The sequence below is a fragment of the Rhagoletis zephyria genome, unplaced genomic scaffold (assembly GCF_001687245.7).
Source record: "Rhagoletis zephyria isolate East Lansing unplaced genomic scaffold, Rhagoletis_zephyria_1.1 Rzeph_scaffold_00948, whole genome shotgun sequence".
Lineage (NCBI taxonomy): Eukaryota > Metazoa > Arthropoda > Insecta > Diptera > Tephritidae > Rhagoletis > Rhagoletis zephyria.
Window position 1 is genome coordinate 124,841 of NW_016158032.1, and position 11,721 is coordinate 136,561.

General features: G+C 33.8%; 1 protein-coding gene across 1 annotated transcript; it reads right to left on the bottom strand.

Moving 5' to 3' along the window:
• Nucleotides 1-10,478: 10,478 nt before the first annotated feature.
• Nucleotides 10,479-11,621, bottom strand: LOC108362139 (neurofilament medium polypeptide-like). The gene is made up of 4 exons (XM_017615002.1): nucleotides 11,595-11,621; nucleotides 11,422-11,537; nucleotides 11,173-11,344; nucleotides 10,479-11,098 (listed from the first exon to the last, which is right to left on the bottom strand). The coding sequence occupies exons 3-4, from the start codon at nucleotides 11,327-11,329 to the stop codon at nucleotides 10,527-10,529; spliced, it is 729 nt and encodes a 242-aa protein (XP_017470491.1). The 5' UTR covers nucleotides 11,330-11,344; nucleotides 11,422-11,537; nucleotides 11,595-11,621; the 3' UTR covers nucleotides 10,479-10,526.
• Nucleotides 11,622-11,721: the final 100 nt, after the last annotated feature.

The window sequence follows — 11,721 nt, forward strand, 5'->3', positions numbered from 1 at the left end:
CGTTTTACATTTTTATTGATTCATTTAGAAAATATATTGTTGTCAAATATCTACCAAAGACAGACGCAATTAGTTTGAGCAACAGTTTGCTATCAGTTTTTAGAATTTTCGGTTACCCAAAAGTATTAGTATCGGATAATGTACCGCCATTCTCTTCTTATCAATTTGAACAATTCGAAAAAAAATTTAACATTGAACTAATGAAATCACCCGCTTATCATCCGCAAAGTAATGGGTTAGCGGAACAAGGAGTACAAACAATCAAAAACAGTTAAAAAAAAATATTTAACAGATGAACGTTTAAAATCTTTACCAATTCAAACCAAACTAAATAAAATTTTAATGTGCTACAACAATACACCTTTTACAACAACAAATAAAAGTCCAGGTAGACTTATTTTTTAAAAAAAGTTACGTTTAATACAAATAAAAACAAGACGTTAGTTTTTCAAAATGATAATCATTTAAAAAAATCTGAAATAAATGAACGAATATTAAAAAAAGGGGAAAAAGTATTGTATAAAAACCATTTTAAAAACTTTGTTAAATGGATTCCAGCAACCATACATAAACAAATAAGTTCGAATACGTATTTAATAAATATTGAAAACTCTATAAGATTGTTCATAAAAATCAGTTACGATATTCTACATTACTAGACAAATATCATCCTTTGATATCTAATGAATTACCTCAAAGTATTGAAAATACCAAATCAAATCCTGAACTAGCAAAACAAAAAAACTATTCAAAAATACGGTATACACCCATGTCTGTTCGGAGATCTACTCGCAAGAGACAAAAGCCTAACAAACTTTCTTATGAAAAACAAAAGAACAATAATATTTTGTTTAACGATATGTATACAAAATTGAATTTAAAATAATAAATTATTGTATTGCTCTTACCTAAACTAATATGCATAAGAAAAAAAAAACAAAAAAAAAACACATAGCTATTGAAAATTATAAACTAATATTTAAAAATACATATTAATGAAGTTTAAGACAAAAAGGGGAAAATGTTATGTATTGAGTGATTAGTACCTAAAATATATTCAACATTACTAATATGATTAATGGTTACAGAATACCCGAAATATGAACTGTGCATCACTAGGTGCTCAATGGCTTTGTAATACTCCGTTACTTATATTTTACTCTTTTGTACTTCACTTCTGATATAGCGACTTAAGAATAAAGACATAAAAAACCGTGTTCGTCTTTCTATTCCACTAAAAGATATAATAGTGGATATGGCAAATAAATTGTTAGTTTCTAGAAATGAAAATTTCGAATAAATTCTGTTTTGAAAGTCGTGGCTGCCTGCAGAAATAGTTTAAAATCTTGTTATTTTGTTAAAAAGATACCCCGTTTTTGATAATAATTTGAATTATGCAATCACGGACGATAAAGGTCTCAGATTTGCTTAGTTCTCGGGAGACTCCTTGGAAGGGTCGCCTGTAATGAATACCTTGTAATTAGTTTTTTTTATTAGTTAGTTGAGCTTCCTAGTTGCAGGCAGTCACAATTAATTACTCACCGCTGTCGGTACCATAAGCTATCAAATCTGATTTGTTGTTCCATTCCATGCGCTCAATGTGTTTTGATATATTTTTTGAGGCGAATGAACGCAAATTTCCCACATATATATCGCTAATACTATTTTAAGATGGCTTATTTCACATTGTCGCTGAAATGCAAAAAATCACAACTAACTAAATATTTGTATTGCCTAAAACGATGTGGGGACTTATGATTCGATGAAATGCATCATAATCAATCAAAAAGTTAATTTTGGATTTTTAGTTAGTTACGGCTTTTTGTATTTCAGCTACGATGTGAGTTAAGCCCTTTCCATACTATACTAACCATATATTACATGCCAAGTCCCACACCTCAATAGATATAAAATTCACCTTGAATTAATTCTTATTTAATTTGTGAACTTGGCTGTCGACTTATTTACATACCATTTTATCTTTATTTAGATGCGTGCTAATTTTGACAATTTACACATTGGCCATTTGAATTATGTTATTGCCAAATCTTATTCTACACTTGCCTTCATTCGACGTTTTGCTTCCGATTTTACGGATCCATACACTTTAAAGTCACTATTTGTTTCACTCGTTCGGTCTAAGCTGGAGTATGCCGTCTTTATATGGAGGCCATATCACCAGTGCCACATCAGTAGACTCGAACGCATTCAGAAGAATTTTCTTCGTTTTGCACTCAGACCGTTAAACTTCGCTGACCCGATTCCTTCTTACAACGCAAGGTGTGCATTATTAAACTTAAAATCTTTGCAGGGTAGAAGAAGTATACTTTCATTCTGTTTTGTTTACGATATCATAAACGGGATAGTTGACTCTCCCTTACTCTTAGAGCGCATTAGTTTTAATATCCCACAAAAAAATCTTCGGAGTAATGACTTATTCTTCCTAGAGCGGGTTAGAACTGTTTATGCCTCGATGGCACCTTTGCTTAGAACATTGAAAGAGTTTAACCAGATTTCAAATTCCTTGGCTTTTGATTTTTCGCTATCTAAATATAATTTCAAATTATCGCTCAATCAATTTTTTAAATAACTACTTATTATGTATGTACATATAATTGTTGCAAATATAGTTAGTTCTATGTAGTCTGTAAGAAATTTTGTATTTCTAGATTACTATTTGAATGAATAAATAAATAAATAAATAAAAATAAAAAATTAAATAAACACGGAACCTAAGAATAATAAGTTTTATGAGGAAAAAAAATAATTACACTAAGAAGAAGTAGATTCATCCAGTTTTTTCAACAGACCCTTGACAAATAATATTCGATTCTCTTTATAGCCAGCCGTTGAACATTTCTGCTGGAAATAAATAATATTATCTTACGCTTTGACTTTAAATTACGAAGGAAGGTGGACGTAGGGGACAGTCTTAAGGTAGCATCTCTACCAGGGTTCGGATTTGCCTCATTTTAGCCCCTCGCTCGCTCGTTAGTTTGCTCTGAGTTAGCGCAACTCACGAGGAACACGCGAGGCTGTTTGCAAATGAGCACTCGTTAGGTACGAGCGCACGCGATGAGTAGCCAGCGAGCGAGTAAGCAAACGAGGGCGGCGCAAGAGTAGAGCGGCAAGCAAACGAGGGCCTCATTAGGTCTGCCCTCGCGAGAGGGGCGTTGCGAGCGAGGCACTCATTTGCAGCAGCAGACGAGCGAGGCGAGTAAATGAGCGAGGCAAATGAGGCAAGCAGATTAGACAGGCAAACGGGTTGTTTGGTCAGCAAAAATGTATGGGATAAAAATTGCATCAACTAAGAATTTAGAGCAAACGATTGTATGCACACATGTAGATATGTATATACATACATATATACACATATGTATGTATTTATTTATGTATATATTTTCATGCACAGAAGAATAGATGCGTGCTATTTTTGCCAGTTTTATCTACTAGGTAGGCTCATATGTGCATACATATATATTACTATGTACTTATACGCACGTATTATTCGCAAATAACAATTTGCAAAATGGTAAAATTTGCCGTATAAACGCTGAGTTAACTTTTTATTTGCAAATAACTAAATCACGCAAATAAGTATTGATTAGTGCTACTATTTGCAAATAAGCGCAAGACGCCGCCATTCTTAGGTTTATTTTCTTTTACGATTGTCATCTTATTGCCTTTTTATAATCAAGACGTTGCCAGTTTTAACTTTATTTTCTTTTTCGATTGTCATATTATTGCCTTTTTATAATCAGGCAATATTAAAAAAGAATTTTTCACCATCGAATAAACAGTGAGTTAGGTATTTGCAAATTATTTTTATTTGCAAATAGCTTACGTATAAACGTAGTATATGTAGGTATAGTTTTTTTAATTTTCAATAGCTTATAAAATTTCAACTTATTCACTTAGGTCTCTTTTTATGTGGTTCTTTTTTATGCGGATTTGAATTTATGAGGTTTTTCAAACATTTTTTTCGCTGTAGCGATTTGCTTTTTTGAGAGCTTTTATTACTTTTTTTCAATATGCAAGGGGCAATGCTTCTGATAAATAATTTGTTGTTGTATTCTTACATACAAGTAATTACTAAGCAATTTGACTAAGTAACTATGTTACATATGTATAAATGAGAACATAATATCTATAAAAATCATTATTTTGTCTTTCATTTCATAAATAAGTAGGACATCAGCATTTTCAAATGAATATTCCTGGTTTAGCCCCATACATATATATGTATGTAGGATAATACAAACTACTATTTGATAATTAAGGCTGGTCCACATAGAACTTTCGCGTTGACTTTGTAGTTGGCGTTGGTTTGACAGAACGCACGTTAAAAGTATGCGTTCTACAATGAAACTTGACAGAGACTACTTTGGCCACTAAATTAACATATTAACGAGAAATAAATTAATATTTCATATCAATAATAGCATGAAAAATATATTTCTTGCCTTCATTTGATTCAAAGGAAAAAACATTTCATTTATTTTATTTATTTGCAACAGCTGGCGACCGACGCAGCGATCTTTCTGCTTTGTGTTGGCCTTAGCGTTGCCAAATTTTGGATATGTGGACGGCTGCTTTGAAATTCGACGCAACGCCAAAGTTATATGCGAACCGGTCTCTATTCTTTGTTTACGCAAATTTTCCCATGTCTACATATCCATATATACATGCATACATATGTACACATGTCCTTGAACAACAGGCCACAAATTAATTTTTTCACCAAGGACTATATGTCATTCAGGTATACAGCATAACTGCTACAAGTAGAAAACTATTTTGGGGGTGTTAGCAAGTGCTTACTTGTTTTTTGTTTCTGCGGCACAAACGATTATAATATCTTCGTTACTTACTTTTCTCTGTAAAGACAAAATACATGCATATGTACATACATATATAAATGCATATATACATAAATACGTACATACAAACATATATAAATATGCATGTTATGTGTGTACACATGTATGAATATAACTCTAAAAAATAATTCATTCCATAATCTATGCTTATGTATGTAATCAATTCTATTTGTTGTTTTAAATGCTGCCCTAATATAATACTTCACATAAATATATGCATATGTACATGCAATTATTAAGATACTTTCGTACATAATCTATTGACATACATTCCCACATTTTTATGCACAAAAATGCATGTGTTGTATCAAGGCGTATTTAACAAGGTGGTGTGGGCCGTATATAAGTAAAAAATTACACTAACAAATTATACGCTGATGTCCATACTGTCATTGGTATGAGTTACAACAAACACATCAGTTTGACGTAATGGCCTCCACGGCGAAAAACTCAGCTGTCCCCCCAACACCACCTTGTTTAATACACCATGTGTTGTATAGTACACTCGGAGCGCTCGCTCGTCGCTCACTCGTCTTTCCTAGCAGAGTGAGTATGCAGACAGCTACTCGCCTCGCACTGCGAGCGAGGCAACACCCAACAGCCTCGCTCATTTAATAAGAGCGCGAGCAAACAAGCAGCGCTCGCTCGTTTGGCGAGCGAGCCAAACTTCACGTGCCTCGCCTCATTGCTGCTACGAGTACGAGCTGCGAGCGCCTCATTGTCTGCGAGGCATTGAGTAGGAGTTTGCTCACTCGCTCGCTCGAACTCCGAGTTTTTGCCCACCCTGATCTCTACAGGCAAAAAATATTGGCTAAAATTTTTGTTTGCCAGATATACGTTTTAACAGTGCACTTGTACAATATTCGCATTCGCAAAAGCTCCGCATTGATTATTGGGAATGCGAAAGCGCATGCGAATGCGAATGCGAATATTCGCAACAACCCTGATTCATATGTATACCCACATATGTAAATTAGAATGCTTTTTTCTTTCGGTCCCATATCAAAATTTCGTTGTCGGTTACAAAAAAATAATGTCGGCAAAATTTCAGCCCTCTCTCTATCTTCATTTTTCAGTTAGCGCTCGCAAAAATAAGAATTTTCAACGAAGAAAATGTTGTTCCGCAACTTTATTTATAAACAGTTAAGTGTAACAAATAAAAGAAAAGCCTTATTGCAGTTTTGTAGAGAATTAAATTCACACACACAAATATATTCACAAAGTTAGTTAATAAATAAAGAATAAAAAATGTACATATAATATTAACATACATACATAGTGGTCGAAAAAATTTAGTAGGACCAAATTTTTACAAGTTTTCACAAATATTTTTTTTTTTGTTAATTAGTTTAGGTTTTGTAGCCCACTAAATTCTAGCAAAATAAGGTGCAACATTCAAGTGCTAAAAATTTTGGTTTTAGATTTTTTTTTCTAAAGGTGCAGTGTTTCCTTACATGTAAACATAAATTGTATTTGTTCGTTATTGAAACCAAATGCGACAAACAAAATTCTAAAAAATCAATCGTAATTTTTAGGTATTTGAAGCTTTACTATACTAGAATTGAACGAGCTGCAAAACTGCATACTTACACAAAATCTTTCAAAAAAAATTTAATTAAAAAGCTCTACATTTTTTAAAAAGTTGGTTGATATGGTTTTTTTAAATATTGCACAAAGCTAGAACCTTAGATTTATACGGATTTTGTTAAAGGTTGAACTTATAAAATTCAATTCAAAGCAAAAAAAAACTAAAATAATAGGTGCTTATGTCACAGAGTCTAAAATTCCCCACAAAAAAGGTCAAGTCCCCGATTCTCTACGCAAGCTGAAATTTCCCGCAAATCGGAAATTCCCCAAGAGTTGGCTTCGCTGATGTAGTGTAGAAACTATCAAAACGTAGCAAGTGAGCAAAGCTTCTATAGTATAGAATCTATACAGACGAGCGCAAGAAAAAATAAATTATAGAATATCAGCAAAAGCATTGCACACGGATGTCAATGAATGTATCGCCACGGGTAATTTTTCAGAAGCATTATATCAGAAGCAGTTGCGTTGACAAGTTCAGAGCGACTCATAAGGATAAAAAATATTAATTCAACACAACAAAAGGCATTGCCTTGGCAATATACTTCTGAAGAGGATTTGGATGTATATACAATTTTGTGAGAATTATTAAAACATAATTAAAATTTTTTCCTGGATATACATAAATAAATTAATTAATTTTTTTCTTTTTGGTTTGTGTTGTCTCCGACAGGGTTGGTATAAGATGCGTTTTTTCTAACGATTTTCCGTCATCATCAAGAATATGTTATTTTACGTCTTTTTACGAACGTATGTGCATCATATAAAAAATAAAAAAATTCGGTGATTTCTTTCGAGTTTGAAATTTTTTTAAATATTTGTTGTTACATAAAAACACTGCCTATAATTTTTACTTTAAGTAACCTAATGTGGGGCTGCCATACGTTTCCGTTTCCAGGGACATGTCCTCGTTTCGGACTCTTTGTTCCCGTGTCCCCGTTTACAACCAAAGTGTCCCCGTATAATGCTTGGGACAACAAAATTTGATTTGCTTTTGTAAATTTGAAATGGTTGGGGGAAAATTATTTCGTCTTATCGTGAGTTTCGCCCTAATATTTTTCATCCACCCGTAAATGAATACGCAGATTCGAAAGTGAACAATTTCGGGCGAAATAAAACTCATGATAAGGTTGATTGCCTATCCTTATTACATATCAGAAACAAGTAGTCCGGATACATCGTTTCAATCGATAGTTGAAAAAGTGCCATCTTTAGTAGTCAGTTGTAATTATCGCAAAATTCGAAAGTGAACAATTTCGGGCGAAATAAAACTCATGATAAGGTTGATTGCCTTTCCTAATTACATATCAGAAACAAGTAGTCCGGATACATCATTTCAATCGATAGTTGAAAAGGTGCCATCTTTAGTAGTCAGTTGTAATTATCGCAAAATTGTGTTATCAAGAAAAAAAACAGATTAGGGGTATTCTCGATCCGTTGCATGAGTGCATGCAAGCATAAATAGCATACTTGCAACACCAAAGTATGCACCTAATCGAGAACTCCTTTTCTTCGCTCATAGCATGCATATGTCAAAACGTTCTTATGTCAAATTAAAAAATGCCTCGTGAAAGTGAAAAGCAAACACTTATACATTTTCTAATTGAAAACGCCAAAATGAATATAATTTTTACAAATGGTGAGTAAATAAGTCTATCAATTAACTATTTCTTACCATTCTCATTTATTTTCAGGTCTCAGAAGTTTTATAAAAGAAATGAAATATTTCGACGAAGATATTTTCATTGTAATGTCGTTTTTAAGCGGCTGTTTTGAGAACGTTCCAAAATCTGTGGAGTGGAGAAGTTCTGTCCTCAACAAGCTGGATGAGAACCGTTTTCGGCAAATGATGCGCGTCAACCACGAGCAATTTAGACAACTTTTATCGCTTATTTGTGATGATCCAGAATTTAATAAGCCTCACGCACAGAAACTATTTTTTTTTGGATATTCAATTAGCTATAGTGCTATACCGTCTCGGCTCAAATGGTGAAAGCGCAGCCATAAAAAAAATCGCGGCAATATTTGGAGTAGGAGACGGCGAAACCGTCTACAAAATAACAAAACGAATCTTTAAAACATTCAGAAACTTACAGTCAAAGTTTATTTTTTGGTCTGATTCAAATGAGCGAAAAGCAATTTCATGTAGAACTTATCACGAATTGCCGGACTGTATTGGATATATTGATGGAACGGAAGTAAAGCTTGCAGAAGCTCCAGTCACCAACCATCAAGCTTACTTTTCAAAAAATCGTGTGTATTCCATTAAAGCGCAAGTTGTATGTGACGATCAACTTAAGATTCGCCATGTTTCAGTGGGTCATTTTGGCAGCAACCCCGATGCAAGAATGTTTCGCTCCAGTCCCCTATATACAGAAAAAGAAAACTTTTTTTCTTCTGAGCAATGGATAGCGGGGGATTCTGCGTACCCATTGCAAACTACCCTTATAACACCATACAGATCAAACTCCCAACAATTAAATCGAACTAAGCGCATAGCTTTTAATTTACGCCACAGCGGATACCGAGTCAGAATAGAACACTGTTTTGGTATCCTTAAAGAGCGTTTCGGAAGCTTAAAGGAACTTAGGATACGTGTACGAGATGAAAAAAGTCACAATTTCTGCTCGGAATGGTTTATGACTTGCTGCGTCCTGCACAACGTTCTCATTAAAAGTTCAGAGTTTGAGGATTATGAACTAAATGCTAATACTGATGATGGAGAAGGCGAAGTATTCAGCAATACTTTTTCTGAATTCAATCAAAATAACCCAGAAGCAGAAATTAAAAGACAAAATTTATACTCCTATATGTTTGAATAAAAAATACGTAAACATACATAAGTTATATCGTTAGTTTTATTTCATTTTAATTCATTTCCGCTTTTAAAACATACAAACTTGAACTTGAAGGAGTTAATTAATAAAATGATAAGTACAAAACAGCCAATTTTAATAGCATAACCAAAGCTTAGTCCTAAGTCTTGAACGCATTTCAGAAATGGTACGAAGGAATCGGCACATTTTATACAACTATATATATATGTACATATATATGTATATACACAAATTCACAAGTAAACATCTTGTACATACNGGACCGGTAAGTTGGCCACCAAGATCATGCGATTTGACGCCTTTAGACTATTTTTTGTGGGGCTACGTCAAGTCTAAAGTCTACAGAAATAAGCCAGCAACTATTCCAGCTTTGGAAGACAACATTTCCGAAGAAATTCGGGCTATTCCGGCCGAAATGCTCGAAAAAGTTGCCCAAAATTGGACTTTCCGAATGGACCACCTAAGACGCAGCCGCGGTCAACATTTAAATGAAATTATCTTCAAAAAGTAAATGTCATGGACCAATCTAACGTTTCAAATAAAGAACCGATGAGATTTTGCAAATTTTATGCGTTTTTTTTAAAAAAAAAGTTATCAAGCTCTTAAAAAATCACCCGTTACCTACCTACATACGTTTATGCGAAATAAAGAGTGCTATATCCAACAGGAATAAATGCAAAGGAATTCCTATAGCTTTCTTACGTGCGATAATTACAGTATACGCTGTATATGTACAAGCATATGAACCGTTCAGTGCACACATCGATTAACTCCAGTTTTTGAAAAATCTTAGATTTAAGTGTTAAAGCACTTGGTATAGTCATAACTTATTACGTTTATAATAACTCTATATAACATACAATAGTACATAATGTTCATAACATTATTTATTTGATTTCATAATATATGTAAATGGAATTTTAAAAAATAATGTACATTATTTGATCGCATCTCCCAACTTTTCGTTGATGGAGTTAATCGAACTGAACGGCTCATATGTAAAATACTCCCTTGCTTTGTTCGTTTTGGACATTAACTCTATATTAAAAAAAAATGCATGTACATGCATACACACATAGATGTGCACTTGCGCATGTGCGTATGCTTGTATGTACGTAAATATATACATTTACAAATGTACATATTTGTATATACACTTACATACATACATTCATCTTAAACAAAGAGATAAAAACAAATTTATCCAATACTACATTGAACACTTTTAGGTTCCATATTTTTTATCTATTTCATATTTCGCAATACGTTCCTTCATTTCCAGCTCTTTATATTTGAAATCTAATTCTTTTTCGCGGAAATATTTATCATTTTCTGCTCTCTTTTCATCTATGTCTAATCTTTTCTTTTCTATGTCAACTGCCTCCTTCTTAACTTTTAATTTTTCACTTTCAAACTGCATTCTTTCCTTTTGAATTGTAGCTAATTGTCCCATAGCAGATCTTGGTCGTGCTTTAGTTTTCCCTGATTGCTTTGGTGTGGATGAGCTTGGGATTAGTGCCTCCTCAACTGGCAACGATGGCGAACGTGGTGAAGGAACTTCGCTTTCAACTAACTGTGTAATAGTTGATGACAGTGTTGGTGAAACGGATGCCAATGTCGCTATGGCTGGTGGTGATTCAGTTGATGGTAATTCTATCCATGGTGGTTCTGTTGATAGCCATGGTAGCTCTGTCGATGGTGATTCTGTCACTAGCAGTGGCGCCCGTAGTGCTATGCCTCGTGGCTCAAATATATTTTGGAGACGCCTATAGTGTGGACATATTTTGAGTATCCTGCCTGCAGATTATTGAAAATGGATTTACCTAATTAACAGCAAATACATATATGAATAGATAAGTACCTATTTTTACCTTCTATGGATTCTTCTCCTTCAAGTACGCCAGCTCCAGTTGAATTCAGCGAATCGTTGGCTTTTACGTAAAGCGATTTGAGGTGGCGCACCTTCCAGCGCACCTGCTCAGGGGTAGCCTCTATGGGGGTCTTTTCAATAAATTTTGTATAAAACATTTGTGCAGTTGGAAACTGAAATGAATATAAGAACATCAATATAAGTTTTAATCGAGGTTCTACGAATCTTCAGATTTAAAACATTGCTTAACTCAAACTTGGGCTCCTCTTCAAGAAAGTCCAGGATGAGCTCCACCTCTCGAGCCTGCCACTTTTTTATTGGCTGTAACCTTGCAACCGATCTTTTTCGCGTAATATCGCTCATTTTCTAAAAATTAAAACGATAAATTGTTGCAAAATAGTAAAATGAATTAAAACTACTTACTCTTTATCCAACTTTATGCTTGTTTACAAATGAGAAGACAGCTGACACAGGGTTGCAAAAAGTATGCTACCATATCATGCAATCAAAATAACACCAGGTTCATAGTAGCATGAGGGTGCAAAGATTT

Coding starts and splice junctions, on each gene's coding strand:
- LOC108362139 (XM_017615002.1), bottom strand. CDS start 11,329: ATGTTTTATACAAAATTTATTGAAAAGACCCCCATAGAGGCTACCCCT. Junction 11,099..11,172: donor AGGAGAAGAATCCATAGAAG/GTAAAAATAGGT, acceptor AATAATCTGCAG/GCAGGATACTCAAAATATGT.